This window comes from Drosophila busckii, chromosome X (genome assembly GCF_011750605.1).
Source record: "Drosophila busckii strain San Diego stock center, stock number 13000-0081.31 chromosome X, ASM1175060v1, whole genome shotgun sequence".
Taxonomy (NCBI): domain Eukaryota; kingdom Metazoa; phylum Arthropoda; class Insecta; order Diptera; family Drosophilidae; genus Drosophila; species Drosophila busckii.
Window position 1 is genome coordinate 21,632,905 of NC_046608.1, and position 20,491 is coordinate 21,653,395.

The 20,491-nt window shown below is 37.3% G+C and overlaps 1 protein-coding gene across 1 annotated transcript in view; it reads right to left on the reverse strand.

Annotated features, from left to right (window-relative positions):
• LOC108606238 (teneurin-a) overlaps positions 1-20,491 on the reverse strand; it is a 66,391-nt gene that overhangs the window by 30,649 nt on the left and 15,251 nt on the right. The window contains exons 4-9 of the mRNA XM_033294528.1: positions 12,370-13,614; positions 10,457-10,678; positions 8,667-8,876; positions 5,281-5,466; positions 1,378-1,524; positions 1,089-1,296 (exon numbers count right to left, since the gene is read on the reverse strand). Of these exons, the coding sequence (XP_033150419.1) occupies positions 1,089-1,296; positions 1,378-1,524; positions 5,281-5,466; positions 8,667-8,876; positions 10,457-10,678; positions 12,370-13,614 (2,218 nt within the window). The remainder of the gene's footprint in view (positions 1-1,088; positions 1,297-1,377; positions 1,525-5,280; positions 5,467-8,666; positions 8,877-10,456; positions 10,679-12,369; positions 13,615-20,491) is intronic.

Genomic DNA, 20,491 nt, shown 5'->3' on the forward strand with positions numbered 1-20,491 from the left:
TATATATATATTTCTTTTTTTTTTTTTTGGGGGTAAGACATACACAAGGAGGTAAAACACTAGACAACACACATACTCAATGAAGTGCTATCATTATAAACGCTTTGGATTTTTTTTTAATTTTTAATTATGAACCAGTTCATACAAGACAAAACGTAGAGTTGAGTAAATAGAATAAAATAATGCAAATGAAATATTGACAAACTTATGTGGCTTGAATTTTATTTATTTGCGAGACTGCAAGTTAGGCAAGAAAAGAAAAAGCTCAACAAATTCAATAAGTTACAAACTTAGTTCTAAACAATAAAATTAAATTCAACATTTTGTTTGTTTTATTTTGTTATTTTGTCTGCTTTGTCGCTTGTCCATTGCATAAATGATAGACTCATTGAGGGGAAGAGGCGTAGGGATTGTAGGAATGTGAGTAGGTTGATTTCTCTTTTCTTTTTTTTAACTTTTGAAAGTTTTAGCATTACGTTGCTTCAATTTTTTTTTTGACACTACTTTTTGAATGTGTTTTGAGTTGAGAAATTTTTATTTTGGAAAACATAGGCATACAAACGAGTTTCGATAACAATTTCATTAGTTTTTGTCAAAGCATAAATCAAAAATTATACAAGTTATATATATATAGTATAGTATGTGAATATAAGCACATATACATATGATATATATATATATATGATACGAGTTGTAAATCAAAAACAAATTGTATAAGTTAAATTTGAGCTTTTTCTTCTCGTTGCACGCAGCAGCAAATCAAATAGTTAAATATATTTGGCTCCAGCCAGTGCTGCTCAAGCCGTTTCAAAAACCCAAAACAAAAAATGTATAAAAATTAAACTCAAATTGTAACTGAGATAACTCTTCTCTATAGCTGAAGAGCCTGCTCCCCAACATATTGCGTATACCTATAATTATATATAAACTGTGCACTAATATAAAATAGATAATTTACACAAGATTGATTGATATGAATTTGTAGTATGGAGTTTGGCTAAAAACCCGCCGCAGGCCCCCAGCTAATTAGTTTTTTTTTTTATACAATGCAAATAGTTTGAAGTATTCAATATTGGCTTTCTACTTACTTTTCGCTGTACTCATCCATATGTGCATACGACTGTACCGAATTCTCCTCAATCAGGAACTTGACGCGCTGATAGAACGAGGCTGTCACCGAGGGCGGCTGCTTGCGTAGCAGCACCTCGACGGGATCGTTGGAGGACAGGCACATAATGTGCTCCGAGCAGGCAGGATGCGAACAGCATTCGCTATCCGAGCAGTCTGTCATGCCATCTATATATTATGATTAGTATAGTGTGTGTAACATACGCATAGAACAAAAGCTTTAATTAGTGTGTAGAGTGTTGAGCTTACCACCATCATTATCAATATTATCTTTGCAATTCATTTCCAATGCAATGGAACAATCGCTGCCGGCCCAGCCTTCAATGCAATCGCAGCGATATTCTCCATTCTCCAGCGTACACTGTCCATGTCTAGAGCAGCCGTTCTCACAGCCAGCTGCGTAAGTGTGAGTGAGAGAGAGAGAGAGAGAGCATGAGTTTGGTTATGTCAACACTTTTGGCAAATTAAAAGTAAATCGCTTGAATTATTCACACGCTCTTCGGCGCTGTCATAATGTTGGCAGCAGCTTCGACTTTAACTCTTCTTCTTTCTATACACTTTGACATTTATGTGAGAAATGGAAAAGGGTATTATAAAGTTGTGCAAATGTATGTAACAGAGAGAAGCAGGCGTGGCAAACAAATCAACTCGACGAGCTGAGTCGCTATAGCCATATGCGTCTGTATGAGCGACTGTTTCTCAGCAACGATAAGAGCTAGAGCAAACAAATTTTGTATGTGCGTGGGTGCTCTTAAGCAATTAAAAAATTAAATATAAAATCTAAAAAAAAATCACAGAATACGCTTTATCATGATTTTGATCGCTATCTAAAATTACAGAATGATCAGATAAATAACTTAGGAATTATTCACATTCTAAAATTATAGCTTGTAATTTTTAAACATTTTTTCCGTCTGTCCGTCTGTATGAGCGACTGTATCTCAGCAACTAAAAGAGCGAGAGCAACCAAATTTGTTATGTAGCTGCTCCTATATCCAGCAGACTACGCTTTTATATATTTTTCCACCCCCCTCCCCCGAAAATCGAAAAAAACGCTATAAGGCAATAAAAAAATATTTAAAAATCTTAAATAAATCACAAAAATTTGTTAGTCATGTTTTCGATAATTCGCATAATTCGCGTTCGCTGTTTTGTGTGTGTTTGCTGCGTTACCCTAGTCAAAGTGTATATAAAAGTTGTTGCCGCCCAACTTTATTTGTTGTTATGCTTGTTGCTGTTGTTAAGCGCATTAATATAAAAATAATGTTAATGTTTGTGCGCTTCAAAAGCAGCGCTCGCGCTCAAGTGTCCCCCAAAGGCGCAGCCTATAGCTATTTTTTGTTATTTTGGGGTTGAGTTTAGTGTGGGGTGGGTTGGGGTCGCACGCACATGCACAACATCATAAACGAAATGTGCAAAAATCTACAAAACAGTAAACATAAAAAGCCAACGAAACGTAACGTTAGGATGCCCCAAACTTCTTGCCTGGTTACCGTGCAACTTTTGCTTGGTTGGGGGCTGTAATGCGCCTTTTTGCTTTAGTCGGTGGGGTGTTTTTATTTGTTTGCACCACGACAACAGCAACAATAGCAACAACAACAACAACAATAAGAGACATGCCAGCATTTGATGCAAAGTTAATGTCACTTGACATGTGTCATTTGCAAAATGGGTAACCTCGACGCTAACTCAACTTCCGGTATGTTAAAAAGTTTGCGGCGCATAAAATGACTTCCTACGTCGTCGAAGCCCCACACACACACTTTACGAGCGCCACACACACACACACACACACTTGCACTTCACACACAGGCTCTTCAATATGTAAGAGAGTGAGCGAGAGAGCGCGAAGACTACAAATACATATTGGCAATAACGCCAAGAGTTGTTTGCCAATATTGGCGCAACGACGACGCCAACTGAGTTGACAATAAGCAGAAGTGCGCTTGGAATTTTACACATGTCAATTGGTAGCACTCAAGTTGCAAATAGTCGCACTTTAAAAGAAATACTCGCTGTAAATGCAACGAGTAGCGAGCTGCAGTTGCTCTACAATTAGACGTGTTTAATAAATGGAGTAACGAGTGGCTTTGTAATCAATTCGCTCTAAGCCAACAAGCTATTAATAGCAATGTACAAACTACTCGCTGTTAATGTAGCGAGTGGCAATTATAATGCTCTCTAAAACAATCACCTAGCAATGCAACGAATTCAATGTGTTTAAACTATTAGATACACATATTGAGAGATCTAATTATGTTTATCTAAATCTACTCGCTTTATATGCAACGAATAGCGAGTGACCATTGCTTTACAACTATTCGTTCTTAATAGAGTAACGAGCTGCTTGTGCCTAAACAAGCTTTGAAATGCGATTTGTAATCAACTCGCTCTAAGACTACAAGCGAGTTGATAATCATGTAGCGAGTGGCAATTATAAAGCTCTAACGAATGCCATAAGCTAAAATTTTTAGCTGTATATGTTGCCAGCTCTAATTATGTTGCTTTAAGTCTACACGCTGTATATATAACGAGTAGTGAGCTGCGCTTTAAAATTTAGCGAGTAGTAAAACTACAATGCGCAATTGACTCGTTACTTTTCAATCGCTTCGACATATAAATTCGAAAGTTTTGCCTACTAATTATGCCAAGCAATAAATTGCTCAACTTTGCTTTTTATGCATGGCATAGAAATCTCAACTCGAAACTAAGCTGGCATAATATATCAACGATTATTTAGGTTATTCTAAAGTTGCTGAGCCACTGAGAGCCTGTGAAAATAGTAAGCGAGAGCGAGCGCGAGAGAGAGAGAGAGAAGAGCACTTTAGTATTGCAGTCGTGTAATTTGTTACAAATCTCTGTTCAAATTCAATAAACTTTACCGCATTGTATGCGTCGCGTATGTCAAGTGTTGGAGCGAGCTGGCAACACTTGAGACAGAGTTAGCAAGAGGCTAGGGATGGGGTGGGGTTGGGGGGGAGTGTAAGAGAGATAGAGTTGTAAAACTCATACGTATGGCAACTCACTGCAAAGTCGTTAAGTACTTTCTAAAAATACAAGCAAACACAAACGACAAGCGCCGCTTCGCTTGCTTTATGCATGTATTAGTTAATGTGTATGTGTGTGTGTGTGTCTCTATAGTTGTATTGGTTGGCACTTTGTGCTTGTGCAAGCGTGACTCGCACGTCTAAGCCACATGCCTGCCCCAATGCGCTCTCGCTCTAACGCTCTCGCTCTAACGCTCTCGCTCTAACTAACAGCTCAGCGCTCGTTGGGCTGCAGCACTTGAATCGATTCAAAACGTTTTTGGCCGTATGTTGTCAGAGCAAGAAGTTTCCACACTGGGAGCAGCACAAACTGGGAATGGCGTTCGACACATGGATTTGGACAGGGTGCGGAGTTAAGTGTGGGGAGGGGGGGGACTGGAGTAAAGTGTCTTTTGCCCAAGCCTGACTGAAATGACGTCGGAAGTTTTATTGGTTTTGCACACGTCAACGAAATGTAATACATATATATCGAGTGGAGAGTGAGCGAGTGAAAGAGAGAGAGAGAGAGAGAGCGAGAGTGTGAGCAACATAGACATGTTTGGCGCCTGCCCTCAGTCCCTCACACCACGCGCTCGAGACAGTTGAGCCAGGGCTATGTGTAATGCCATTACATGCATGCCTGCGTTGCCGACAGCAGCAGCAGCAGCAGCAGCAGCCACAGTGGGCGTGGCAAGTGAGGCGTTGGTTGCTTGTGCCTTTCGCTTTGGCTGTTTTTGCAACATGACTGTTTGTTTTTAAAGTTTTAATCACTGTCAATCGATAGCTACTTATCATGCTGCAAGCACTTGTCTCTCTCTCTCTCTCTCTCTCTTGCCTGCACTTCAAATTGACAGCGCAAAAAATAAAACTAGCAACTAACCAACGTTCTACAAAAAGTACAAGCGCGCAAAACTGTCAAGCTCAGCAGCAATACCAAAGTGGGTGCCCCAAACTTTTTGGCCCAAATGGCGTAAACATGTACAAAATACTTTGGCAGCACAAATATTGGCATCCGAAATACAGTTAACATTTACAGTTAGATAGCGCGCATCGTTGACTTTTGCTGCTACAAAATATTTTGCTGTGTGTGCTGCAGCCCCATCAATTATAATTTTTCTTTACTTACGCAGTGTGCAGTGCCTGCCATTCCAGCCCTGGGAGCAAACGCAGGTGCCATTTTTGCATTGTCCATGCTCCGAGCAGCGCGTATCGCAGGGCAGCTGATCGCACAAATTGCCCGTCCAGCCCACATTGCAACGACACTTGCCGGACTCGCAGACTCCATTGCGGCCACAGTCCAAGCTGCAAACGGCTGTGGAAATAATAGAACGAAAAAAATTAGTACAAGCAATAGAATAAAATTTATTATTATAGCTATGAATGCTGCATGAAATTTGTTGCAATTACTCGCTGCATTTTACTCGTTACTTAGTATTATTATTATTATTATTATTATTAGCTTATTACTTACTGCAATTAATAATATATGTGCCAGCTACAATAACTCGTTACTTTTTACTCGTTAGTGCCTGCTAGGCAAAGTACAAACTAAATTTAGTTCAACTTTAATTTCTTTAGTTTATTACTTTGTCATTTGTTGCATCAATTGAGCGTCAACACTTACTCGCTGCTTTATACTCGTTACTTTAAGACTACAAAACAATTGTAGCGTATTAGTAGCTGATTTGTTAACATTTACTCGCTGCATTTTACTCAAGTTGCTGTCTGTAGTTTATTATTTTGTTGTTTGTTGCTTCAATTAAGCGTCAACATTTACTCGCTGCTTTATATTCGTTACTTTAAGCCTACAAAACAATGTTCTGTTTTATGGCAATGCAATCGTTACTTTTAGCCTACAAAATTAAGCGCAAACCAAACACTACACAACTTTTTGCTAGCCAATGCTACTAGTGAGCTTTACTCGCTGCATTGTTACTCGCTAGTTGCCGCTTAGCTTAGCTCAAATCCCATAACAAATGTAACTGCGCGTTGTGTGTTGCTCTGTAGTTTATGACTTTGTTATTTGTTGAAAACGCGCGTTTAAATTCATTAAATTCCCAACTCCGAAACTCAGACACGCTCTCCAGCCCAGCGAATGAATGAACCATAAAAACAACATTATAAATGTAACATTTACGTGGGGGGGCAGCACTCGCACTCCCCACACCCCACTCCCCTGTTGGGTGAGTAAATGTGTCCCACGTTGGCGTTGTGACTTTTGTTCTCTCTCGCAGAGCGTTGCAGGCGTAAATTTATTTTATTTGCTTTGTCCGGAACTCTCGGCGACGAGGCGGCAGCGCGACGCAGCGAGGCAGCAAAACCTGCGTATTAAATAAATAATGAATTTTTATGAAGCTCTGCTTCATTACGTTCCAGTTTCGCTTGCTCTCACTCTCTCACACGCTGCGCGTCCTTTTTGCCGCCTGTCGGTGCTAAAAAGTTAAGCAAATTAGGCGTGCGTGCTCACTGCGTAGTCCTTTTGCCCTTTGTGACTGGCAGGAGGCCAACCAGCCAAGCAGCTCCTACTAACAGCGCTCCTTTGACTTCTTCGCCATCGTAAGCTGCATGTTTTATTGCGACTGGCGTCCTCGAAATGATTATGGACCACACACACACACACACTTTTTGATGTCCTTGCTGCCGCGTTCTTAACTTTCTTGTTATTGTTGTTTGCTGTAGTTGTAATCGGCAAATTTGTTAGCCTGTGCTTGGGCTTTTGGCTTAATTGAAGCTTTGGCTTTATGGACAACATCTAATTTGGTTGCTGGCCCCAAACCCCCCACACCACACACACGCGATAAAGCATCGTTATGCGTGTGTATGTGTGCGAGAGCAAACGCATGACTTATGCCTCAATGTAATAACTGCATTAGCTGACTTTATGGCCACCCACTCGCGCCACTGACCCGACGCGACCCAAACTCAACTCAACCCAACTCTTGACCCGACCCGACCCGACGCTAACCTTTTACAGCATAAACTGACAGTTTGATTGAGCTCAAGCGTTGTAACATGATATAACTCAGAAGCTTGCAGTTGGCTTAAGCAACAATTGCTTGCTACATATATCGATAGTATCGATAACATGCTCAACATTAATTCTACAACATTTTAAACTATATTTAAACTATTACTAATATGCAATATGAATTATTAGTCTAACAAACTTCTTATTTTTAAGTTTCAAAGAAAAGACAAAAATTCAAAATAAATATTGCAATAAATTTAAACTAAATTTTCTGTAACTGCATAACATTTTTCTAATTTATAGCAAAAGTTTGCAATTAATTTTAGTTTGTAATAATAATAAATAGCTTGACAGTAAGAAAACTGAAAAGATAACACATTCACTATCTCGCCGATAGATAAATCCAACAAACTGAAAAGATTTTATATATAAAAGCTATTTATGTTATTTTAATATTCATTACAAAATTTACTTATTGTTTAAACAGACAGATTGTAAATAAAAAAGAGAGAAAAGTTTGTTAAATAATTGATTTTGTTCAAGCAAACAAATTTTTGATATATAAATTATTTAATTTATTTGCACTTTACGTTTACGCTAATTAATAAACAAATTAAGCTATTGCTTGAGTTAGTTTATTAAATAAACATTTTATTTGTTGAATATAATTTAAGCAGTAAGCAAATAAGCTAAAGCAAGAAGAGTTGCTTAAATAAAAATATAAAAAATGGCAGTTTAAATAGGTGTAAAGATATCTTGTAATATAAACTATTAAATTATTTGCTACGCTAATTAATAAACAAATTGAACTAATGCTTTATGTTAGTTTATGGTTTAAACATTTTATTTGTTGAATATAATTTAAGCAGAAAGCAAACAAGCTAAAGCAAAACTTAAGCAAAAAAATTTGCTTAAATAAAAATATGGAAAAATGCAGTTTAAATAGCTGTTAAGATACCAATGGCTAGTGATATAAACTTTCAAATTATTAGTAACGCTAATTAATAAACTAAAGAGCTATTTAAATGAGTTTGCTTATGGTGTAAACATATTATTTGTTGAATAAAATTTAACTTACTGCTGAAAATAAAAATAAGCTAAAGCAAATCTTAATCAACAAAGGCAGTTTAAATAGCTGTTAAGCTACCAGAAGATGTTAGACTTGTATTAAATTATTTGTTACGCTAATTAATAAACTAATGAGCTGAGCTTATGTTATAATCCTTATTGTCTAGCTTAACTATTGTGTTTAACTTAGGTTTGAGTAGCGCGCCTAATTTGCAAATTGCATTCAAAGTTCATGTTGGAACTAACTGAGCGTAAACTAAGACGCTTTGAGTGCAACGCTTGAGTGAAGAGTTATCAATTGGCAGCGGTACAGTGAACCACAATGCGCTTGGACACGTGTATTTGATATGCATGAAGCACGCCCACAAACAATAAATGTATAGCGGGAGCTACAAATAACATTCACACAAAACAGCAAACAGCACAAAGTGCTGCAATTGTTTGGGTGGGTGGGTGGTTGGGTGGTGCGCACTTACCTTGTGAACAATCAGGTCCAGTCCAGTGGCGCTCGCAAACGCATTGTCCGGTTTCCAAGTCGTAGGTGCCATGCTCGGAGCAGCCTGGAAGGCATTGATACACTTGCTGATCAATGGTGCCGCAGTCGGCGCCCTGCCAACCCGCCTTGCAGTAACAGAGTCCAGCCACACAGGTGCCATGTCCCGAGCACAATGGATCAAGGCAATCGTCTACAAAAGGCAAAATGCAATGCCAGGCACGCGTGTGAGCGTATGAGCGTGTGTGTGTGTGTAGTAGGAGTAGAAGAGTATGTAAACAAAATGTTGTTAGTCGCATTTATAAAATACAATATGTGTGCAGTTAGTAAAGTCAGCAGAGTGAGAGAGTGAGAGAGAGAGGGAGAGGCAGACATAACAAAAGTCCGTCACGAACTGTTGGCGATACATGCCGGCAGCAGCGGCTTCAAGACACACACACACACACACACATGTGCATGATTAGTATTTTAGACACGTACAAAAGTGGTCATTAAAATGAAATTCCAGTTTAGTTCAAGTTGGTAATTTTGCGCAGTTGTTGCAATTTTTCTTTTTTTTTTGCCAGCTGCTTTTTCTTTTTACTTTTTTCTATTTGTTGTTTTCTTTGCCTTGCCGTTTTCTTATATTTGTCTAGTGTGTCCTAGTTCTAGTGCCCGCTGGCTGCAGCTGCCGCAGCCGCTTCTTCTTCTTCGCTGGCTTGTCTAGCATTTTTTGGTATGAAGAATATGCTTTCGACATATAAATTCGATTTTATACGTTTTATTGTGTGCGCAACGTTTTCAGCTTCAGCTACAAATCAAGTGTGTGTGTGTGTGTGTTTGTCTCTCTAACTCGCTTTCGCATTTGTGCGCTTTACAAAAAAATGTTGCCTACTTTAGCGCGCTGCTCGCTCATAATAAATTAATATGATTTTCATATATTAATTAATGCGCATTTAACAATTAATATTAATACTTTACAATATAAGTAAGCTAGAAATCTATTTAATTTAAAATATTCTATTTTTTATGCAGAATTTTGTTGCTTCATTTGCATCTAAGCAATAATTATAGCTTATTAGTTTTTTCTTCAATTTCTTCTTTTTCTATTTTAAATTAAGCTTAGAATCTGCATTTTAACTCTATTTGAGTCTTTTTTCTTTTCTTTTTTATATAGTTTGCACAGCTTGCGCATTTATATAGTATTACTTAGCTTTTTACATTAATTAATAATTAAGATTTTCAGTCTTCGCTCTTTTTGTTTTTAATTTAAATCAATGCGCATTTTCTACACTTGGCTGCTGTTTTTTTTAATTATAAATGCACATTTGACACCTTTTTTAATTTTGATCTAAGCAAGAATTTTCATTTTTCTAGGAATTTTGTCTAGCATTAAATTTAAGCTTCAAGCTCTCGCTAGCGCAATTTAGCTTCATTTAAAGCGTAGCAGCAAAATAAATAAATGAAAAGCACACATACACACACACAGACACACACATAGACACACAATTTATAAACACAAACTAAACGTTGGGGGGCGGCATAATAACTGAAATATTTTTTGGCGTCGCCTTGACACCCCCCAAACCCAAGCAAGCGCTTGGACTTGAACACTGGACACAGCAAGTGAACGAAAAGGGGGGGGGGGCGGGGTCAGTGTCAACATGGGCCAAGCTAGCAACGAAATTGCAAACAAGGCAAATAAATAATTTTAGCATTTTTATGCCAAGTCAGCAGCAGCGACAGAGACAAGCACACACACACATATATACACTTTGTGTGTGTGACACTTACGTTGATCGCAATAGGGTCCTTTCCAGCCGCGCTCGCAGTGGCAATCGCCCTCAATGCAGCGTCCATGGCTGGAGCAATTGGGCACCTCGCATTCGCCCACAGGAATGTCGCACTCGGCGCCCTTCCAGCCGTCCTCGCAGTGGCAGACGCCGCCGCCATAGTGTCCATGAGCCGAGCAGAGTACCGGACAAACGCCTGCAAAGAGAGCAGAAAGAAGCAGAAACCAAATAAAACATTAAAGTCAGTGGCATGTAAGAGAGAGCGGGAAAGAGTGTGAGAGAGAGAGCGAGAGCGTGTGAAGAAGGCGCAGGGCAAAGCAAACTGCCCAAAAAGTAAAACTAAAAGCAAAAGTCTAAACGAAAATTGGTATTGAAAAGTGTCAGACAAAGGCAGAAAAGCGCCAACAAATAAACTGCGAAAACGAACGGTATTACTTTAACTCTGCTGCACACAGTGGTGCGCATCATTGTAAATAATTTCAAAATTTAATTAAAAGTTTAATATTGAAATTTATTTATTTGTGCTTAGCAAGCCTGCTCTTAATAATTATGCATGGAATTTATGAAAACATTTCAGATTTATTTGCAACTCGTAGTCTCGTCATAAATTTGTGGCAATACTTGTAATATTTTTGGGCAGTTTGTATTGCTTAACTAAATCTATTAAATGTGTTTTTAATGAGCTTGTTCCAAAATAATTTTAATTAAAAAACCCATTTAGTTAATATACACTGCAAAAAATGTGAAAAACTAAAAGCAGCATTTATTTAAATATTCATGCCATCTAATCTAATTAATTTTAATTTCGAATAAAAAAATATTTTGAAAAAAATAATAGAAAAAAAAAAAAAACTTTTGCAATTTATTTAATAATTCATGTCATTGTTTTATTTGATGCTTGAACATGTAAAAAAAAAGCTGCACAGTGGTTGCAATTAAGTACTTTGCGTTATTAATTAATAATTTAGTAAAATGAAATATTTCTATATTTGGAAATTTTATAAACGAAAAATTGACAGTGGTTTGCAAATCGATTTGCAAACGTGATTACGCTCCTTAATTTCTTTATGAATTTACCGCGCGGAATATTAGAAAAGCTGACGAATGCGCTTACAATTTAAAAATATGTTTAGGCGCAAATAAGATAATTGTATAATTTTTAAATTATAGTATTATATATATAGGTTAGGTTAGGTTAGACCGGTAGGCCACCTAAGTATTGTTAGTAATTGGATATAAGTTCTTAAATATTATTAGTGCTAACTGTGTCTATACAATTGACTAGTTACATTCATGTACTATAGCGCGCACGGCGCAAGCAAAACAACTGTCGCGAGCAGCTATAGTAGCCCATTAGCAGGTTGCTTGTGCAGTGTACTATAGATTTACGACTTTCCGCTTTGTGTGAACTCTCAACAGACAGTTCGCAGCGTAGAAGAAGTCATGATTACAAGAATCATAAAATATAAATAGATAATCGAAATTCTCCAGAGTGTGCTGTTGACGATGAAAAAATCAAATTATGTGTGGTGAGCTGATTGTTTGTTTTTTAGATAAATTTTTTTAAAGTGTTGTAGGATACGCAGCAGTGTGCTGACAGCTCGCTCGCAGTCGAAGTTATCCATATCTCATCGTTAAATTGCGTTGTGGTAGTTACTATTGATAGGTGTGGATAAATTAAATACGCAAAATGTAGGTTGTACAGGCAGACGCAGCCGCTATTGACGCTTGTTTATATACTTCGACCTCTTTTGGATGGAAACTCGGTAGAGCAGCCTGCAGTGCTAGTACTTCTTTTATTTCATGTATTATACTCTCAGTCGTCGTTGCCTTCAGCTAGTAATGCTAGTGCCGCCGCGACTGGGCTTATATTATTTGTTGAGTTCTAATAACTTGCGTAAATAATTGATTAGGGTGCATAGCAAGTGGTGCTGACGCCTTCGGCCTCCTCGGCAAGCAGCGACACCGAATGGGCGACCAGCTCATCATTGTAAACGGAGATGAACCAGAGACCAGTGTCCAAATATTGCAGCAGCGAAACGTTAACGGTCATGGCATCCATATCGAGCGCGGGCAAACCGTTGGCCACATCCGCAGCGGAGCGTTTGGTCAGCTGATGCGCATAGTCGGCGCTATTGGGGGCATTGCGATGATAATGCTGCTTAACGGTATCCAAGGGCGTCTCAACATCGAAATACTCAAGCGAATCCTGTTTGATGTGCTGATCCTCATCGCTGCTCTGCTCGCGACTGTCCAACTCATCGAGTTGCTGCTGCTGCTGCTGCTGCTGATGAAATTGCGGCTGGCGACGCACCTGATCCAACTCATACTCATAGCTATAGCTATGGCGACGCTGCTGCTGCTGCTGTTCGCGCGGCTGTGGATTGAACAGCTGCTGCTGCGCCTCCTCATCATAGATGTCAATCAGATTCAGATCCTTGGGTATTTGCGGCTTCGACTCGTTGAACGCATCGCGACGATGACGCAAATGACTGTCCAAGCGTCCGCCCTTGATGAACTCCACAAAGTCGTGCTGCGTCACCGAGGGCGCCACATTGCGACGCGAGTAGACGGCAAAGTGCGCGCCCCAGGGCAGCGTAAAGTTGAAGCGTATGAATGCCGGATGCTTGTTGCGAAACTCCAGAGTCCAGAACTGATAGGCGGGTATGTTGGCATGATAGAGCTCACCAAAGTCCTTAAGCTCGACAACCTGTGGCCAGCGTCCAGTGCTTAGGCCCACGCCCGATTGCTGTCCCAACTGTCCTGCAAATTGTCCTGGCAGCAGCAGATTGTGCTGCTGTGCGCCCAGTCCAACGTTCGGTGCGCCGCCATAGGTCAGTTGATCCTGCAGTTGCGTATTGGTGGCGTCCAGTGGTGTCAGCGGTTGGTTTATCGCATGTGGTTGCTGCTGTTGCAGCAACAGTTGCTGCTGTATGCCCGTAGCCGTTTGTATGCCGCCGTTGCCGCCACCAGCGGCGCCTGCGTTGCCATTGCTGCCATGATCCGAGGTGCTGGTCTGTATCGATTCTTCAGTGGGATAAGCGGTTTGGGTCTTGTCGCCAGTTTTAGCGCCGCCGCGTAGATCATGCGGCTGCGATTTGACATCTTGGACTAGTATGCAGTTCGAGCTGTCCATGTTTGGTTTCATTGCGCTGACTGCTGCGACAGAGTAAAAGAGAAAGAAAGAGAGAGCATGAGTAAGTGTGTGAGTGAGTGCGCGATTTGCAAGTTGGCCAAATGTGCGGCCATAAATCGCTGCGCGCTGTAAAATTTCTCGCCATAAATCTGAGGCGCGCCCCAAACCAGCCACGAAACCAAAACCAAGAGCAATAATGTTAAGTGTGCGTGTGTGTGTGTGTATGTGTGCGTGTGTTGCAGCTGCTGCTCAGCTATATCTGCTTTTTTTTTTGCTTGCACACATAAATTTTGGCATCATATTTTAACGCCAAATTAATATGCACTCGCCTATAAATCAAATCTCTCTCTCGTTCGCTTGCGCTCTAACCCATTAGCCTCACACACACACACACACACACACACATGCACACACGCGCACAGCTGAGCGAACACAAAGTGCATGTTGTTAACACGTTTGCATTCGGGCTACCGCATGCTGCTTATCGTTTATCGATAACTGCGCGCAATTTATTGCCAACAGCTGGCGGCCAACTTGGCCCTTAAAATAGTAAAAAAAAAATTATAAAACAAGCGCATAGCAAAGTTTATTAAAAAATAGCGCAATATTAAAAGCTAATTTTCATTTTCAATGCTTTAAATAAAAACTAAATCTCAAGCTTCAAAAAATAAATGTATAATATATAATGCAAATTTATATCTTTTTTAATTTTTTTACTATTAAACTCTGCAGTCTTCAAAAATTACTCAATATTCAAATCTAATTATAATTGTCAATTCTTTTATTAAAACTAAACGGCATAAAATAATTGAAATTGAAAATATATAATAAGCATTGCAAATTTATTAAACTTTGTCAAATTCATATATATTTTTTGGCACAACATTAAAATCTTAGCCCTTTATGCTTAAAAACAATTACTCTATTAAAATCAAGTTTTCAATTTCAATTTTTTAAATAAAAACATTGCAAATTAATTAAATTTTGTATATAATAATTTGTCAAATTTATATTTTTTTAATCTTTTTACAAAAAATGCAAAAATTACTCAATGTCAAATCTAATTTTCAATTCTTTTGTTAAAACTAAACGGCATAAAATATTTAACAACAATTGCAATTGAAAGCAAAAAAAAAATGTATAATAATAATTGCAAATTTATTAAGTTTTTATATAATAAGCTGTCAAATTTATATTTTTTTGTTGTCACAAAATTAAAATTTTAGCTCTTGTTGCTTAAAAACAATTACTCAATATTAAAATCAAGTTTTCAATTTCAATTCTTTAAATAAAAATAAATACTCAGCATATAAAAATTACACTAATTGAAATTGACTAGCAATAACATTTTTAGTTAAATCAGAAAATGTATAGTAAAAATTGCAAATTAATTCAATTTTGCTAACAGAAATTTAACTTTTTGTGCTTAAAAATAAGCAAAGCTTAAGTTACGTTTCATAATATTTATATTCAAATTATAAAAGTTGTAATTCCATTTAATATTTGTTTAAGCAATTCAGTTTTTAATTGAATAAATTTAATTTAATTTTGAATAAATTCGACACACACAGAGCTGAAGCCTTTTGGCTGAATCTTATGATTGAACTACTTATACGATTATTAATGCTTCAAAAACTAAAGCAAACGAATAAAGCAGCAATAAATTCAAAGAATTTACAAAATTATGAAGCAAATATACAAATTTAAGCTAAAGTAATGCTTGACTCTATTTATGAACTGTATGCATGGCTTAAATATTTTGAAATAGAAAACTGCATGACAAACAGATTTGTTTGCCTTGGTGATGATTGAACGCTTTGCTTTGCTTTGCTTGCTTTCTAATCAATCTTAACAAGAGCGTTGACTTTAGCTGCAAAAAAAAAATTGTAACTGTCATAATTAGGACTCATGCTTCAATTGCTTTCAATCGGTTAACGAGCGTATTTGAAGCACTCGCTAAATTACACATAGGCCGCCATCAATCAAATGCCTTTTATAAATAAAAATCATTAAATTTATTCGCTCGCTCTTTCGCTTTCGCTCTCAGCAATTAGGCAGCGCTACTTTTGCTTTGTGTTTTTTTTTTTTCATGCGAGGTCACATTGAAATTGTAATAGGCCCACCCACCACCCACTAGTAGCTGGAGCTACTTGACAGCGCCCAACATGTAAACTAATGCGCCCTAATGATGTCAATTCCAATGCCGTTGTCGATGTCAGAGTCACAGTCAACGTCAAAAGTCTACTGACTAACTCCTGTATGCTGCGCCCAGGACTCGAACAAAGCTGTAGACAGGCGCACAAAAACTGCTATACACACACACACATACAGCCTATAACTATGTGTGTGTGTGTGTGTTTACGTAATTACTCATATGAGGCACGACGAATTAACGTCAACGAAACGTGCCTCAATTTGCTTGTTGAGCTTTTAATTTAAGTAAGCAGCACACACACACACACACATAGACACACACACACACACACACAGCGTAACATTGAACAGTTTTGAAATTTGCTAAGCTTTTGCTCTTCAAGCAGTTACATGGCTTCAACAATTTCAGCAGCAACTTTAAACTTTTAATTAAATTAGTTGCTTAAATTAAATGCCAATAAATTAAATGAATCGTAACTGATTTTAATTTATTTCATTAATTTTTTTAAATAATTTTTTTAGCCGCTACTCTGTTATTTTTTAACTCTTGCTGTTGCTTAAATGATTTGCCAAGTTGTCAAATCGATCAGGCAGTGAATCATATCTGATTTTAATTTTTTTATAAATTTTTTTAACAATTTTCCAAATTTGATATTCTTTTACTTTTGCTGCCTCAAAATATAATTCAGCAAAAACTTTAAATAAATTTGTTGTGCACTAAATTAAATGAAAAGCTAGAGCTAGAATCAAATTTTAATGAATATTTGTATTAATTTGTAATCGTTGTCAAATTAATTAAGCTATAATTTATTTCTCATATATTTATCAACAAATATACGCCATTGAATCGAAACTGAATTTATTTAATTAATTTGTGCCAAGTTTTCACTTTAATTTTGCATAATTGCTAAAAATATAATTACGCACTAAATTAAATGAAAAGCTAAGACTAGCAACTATTCAAGACATGCCAAATTTTAATGCATATTATTATTAATTTGTATTGCTATTGAATCGAAAATGAATTTGAATTTATTTAATTAATTTTTTCAAATAATGTGCCAAATTTTCACTAAGCCGAAGCTACTACTGATTATTTATTTATTTTGTTTTGCATAATTTCTAAAAAATTAAAATAGATTTTTGCGCACTAAATATTATTATTAATTTGCACTCTTATATTTGTTTATGAATAACAAATTAATGCCAAGCACTAAGATTGAAACAAAACAATTAAATATATTTTCATCTAACTGCATTTTACGCTTTTCTTATGATAACAGTCAGTTTTGTTCACTAATTTATTGCAACTAAAAATTTGTTATTAAACTTAGCTGCTCTTAGCAATTGTTTTCATGCATTTAACAACTAAATTTAACTCAATTGAAGTGCTAGCTAGAGCTACAAATTGCTATTATTATTTGTCTCTATTTTGTAGTGCAGCGCAATCAAATTTATTCTTAGCTGGGTTTATATTTAATTCGTTTGCTAGCCGCCCTACGTCATTAATAAATGATGGGACCAACAAATGGGTGGGGTGGGGTGGCCCACTCGTATTTCTATTAAGTTAACAAGCTTTTCATTTAAGTGGGGCATGCAACTTGGCATAGTTTGTGTTATTTTCTTGTCTCTAGTGCGCGCCGCGTAGCATGACAATTAAATTTGATTACAATTGATTGTGGCGACGACGACGACGCTCATAACATACGACAAGGACTATTAACAAATAGCAAAAGCAACAACCCTATCGAACCCTCCAATTCTAGTAATTGGAGTAAGTCTGGTCTGTGCGCTGGGTGAGGTCGAGCTAAAAAAACAAATTGACAAAAACTTTATACAGAAGGTTTCAGGACACGCCTTGGCTTGTGTGTGTGTGTGTGTGTGTAAATTCGATTAGTTAATTTAATGCTAGAGCATTGGCTTTTGTTTAAAAATTAAGTATACGCACACGCAATAAGCGGAAACGGAAGTTGCTTTAGCTGACAGCTAATTGAGTTTGTGCATCCTTTACACTCCTTTTATTTTTTCTAAACTAATGAGCAGCCATTGAAATCGTATACGTGTTGTTGTTGTTGTTGTTGCTGGCACAACACAATTAACTTGGCCATAAGGCAAGTTTGCCTTCCAGGCCAAGGCGCAGGACAAAGTTACAATAAATTTATGAAGCATTTTACTTAATTGCACTTGGCTACGAAGAAAATAATTTATTTAAACGCCAGGCGCACACCTTTTCCAACTTTTCTTGGCCACCCCAACCCACTAGCCACTCCCATTTTCAGCCTCGTCATGCTCTGTTTACTGCTATTGCTATTGCTGCTGCTGCTGCTGCTGCTGCTGCTGCCAATGGCAAATTGTCGCATTGCTTAATTTAAATTGAAATGTCTTTCAATATGCTTTACGCAAATTGCCAACAAGTTTTATGACCACAACGACATTCACACAAAAAAACGAAGCAAAATAAGTCCAGAGCACCGGAAATATTTACACAGCAAAAAAAAATAAAACTTTTCTATTGATTTAAAAAATAGCGCAAGTAATTTTAAATACAATTTTTATATTCAAATTTAATTGATTGTATTCAAAGTAGAAATTTTACTAGCGACTTGTTCAAAAAATAATTTAATCGATTGAATTAATTCAAGCAGAAATTTTACTAGAGATTTGTTCAAAAAATAATTTAATTAATTAAATTGAAGTAGAAATTTTACTAGATTAGCGCATAATTTATTCATTTTATTTCTATTAAAAATAAATTCTATTATTATTATTTATTTGCATTGATTCAATTGAAATTTTACTAGAGATAAAATATAATTTAATTGATTGAATTGATTAGAAGAAATTTTATTAGAGATTTGTTCAAAAAATAAATAAGCGCATAATTTATGAATTTTATTGCTATTGAAAATAAATTAGTTAATAATTTGATTAACAGAAATTGACAATTTATTTTTAAACGCCATTGCCTTAATGCAATTTTTAATTAATTATTAAATATTAAATTAAATAGAAAGAAATTGATTAAAATATTTGAAATTTTTGTGCTTATTTCATGTAACTATTTTTTATATATTTTAAAATTTATTTAAATAAAATTTGTAAATATTTTTATATTTTTTAAAGATTTGTTAAATGCAAAAGCAGCGCCTGCTACTTTTCGCACAGTGTAGCTGCAAGAACTAACGCTTTTATATATAGCATATATATGTATATATGTATATTGGATATCAGTTGAAGTCGTCAAGTCTTTGGTTCAACTTAAAGTTGCCTTTGTTGCGGTTGCAATTTACAGACGATTGGCCACATACGTTTACAACACTTTCGAAATGCGTGCGGTTTTAGCTCTTGAGCAAGAGAGTGAGACAGAGAGAGTGTGTGTGAGTGGGAGTGGGAGAGAGTGCAGTTGAAAACTTGTACAAGTGACTAATTGAGCAGAGTGAAGACATTTGCTGCTCGAGAATTGTTTAATTGCCGAGCCGTAAGAAAACAATCAATTTGCCTTTTGCAAAAAGGATCAATTAGATAGCCAAAGCAGCAGCCAAAGCCAGCCCGGTACATATCTAATTGAGCTTAAGTCAGTGCCAATGCAACTCTGCAATGCAAAAGTGCAGCAAATTTAATTTCCCAGCTAACCGCAACGCACAACGCACAAGTGAAATGAAAATAAATTCGCATAAAAGCAAAACGAGTAAAAGGCCAAAGCCAAAGCCAGAGACAGAGACAGAGACAGTTGAGATAGCAAGCAGCTGGGCAGGCAGCTGCAGCTGCTGCTGCTGCTGTAAATGACAACAGAGCACGATAAGCAGCACAAGCTGTGTGTGTGTGTGTGTGTGTGTTGCACTCATTTCCGCACACACACACACAGCGGCAGATTGTATTGCATATGCAGCTTGGCTTGGGTGGGGTTGGCGCTGCACTTCAATGTGAAACAGTGCATATCGAATGAGTTTCCGATAGTGATGCGTTTAAAAATCGATTAACCTATTTCCGATAACTACTGCAATGCGTATCCGTCTGGGTGGGGGGCGAGTCAAACCTGTTAAATGCAACGACAGTCGCTTGTGCTGCTGCCCGCTGCGCTGATCCTGTCACTTATTGTTGTTGTTGTTGTGATAGAAAGTGGCACATCAGTGGTTACACACACACACACACATACAACGCGCTTATGGTTTGCTTGTTGTAAATTTGTTTGTTTGCGCTGCTGTTGACGTTGCGCTGCGTTTATCGGCGCAGCAGCTGACAGTTATATATATATAAATTATGACAGTAACACATATGCACATGCATTAATATTGTTTTTATTTTTGGCTGGCAAGTATGTCAATTAACTTGTTAATTGACAAGCCAACAGCAACAGCAAGCGCACAAATGTAGGCAACAGTTTTTTTTTTTTTTTGCAAGCAACTTACGTCACACACACACACACATATGCAAATCAAATTAAAGCCAACAAACGCCCACAAAAACAAACAAAAGCACAACTCATGCGTATGCGCCTCACCACCCCACACCCCCCACCACTTGACTGTCTACCTATCGATGTGTGTGTCTGTCTGTGTGTGTTTGCACTTGTTAATTAACTGACAAAAGCCTAACCCACTCTCTATCGCACTCTCTCTTTCTCTCTCTCTCTCTGTCTCAGCTGTGTGTATTTTAAAAATGTCTATCAACAAGCAACAGCAGCTGGCAGCTTGACTACAAGTCCCGCAAGTGCTTGCTAATTTTATTAAACTCTACTACGCTTAA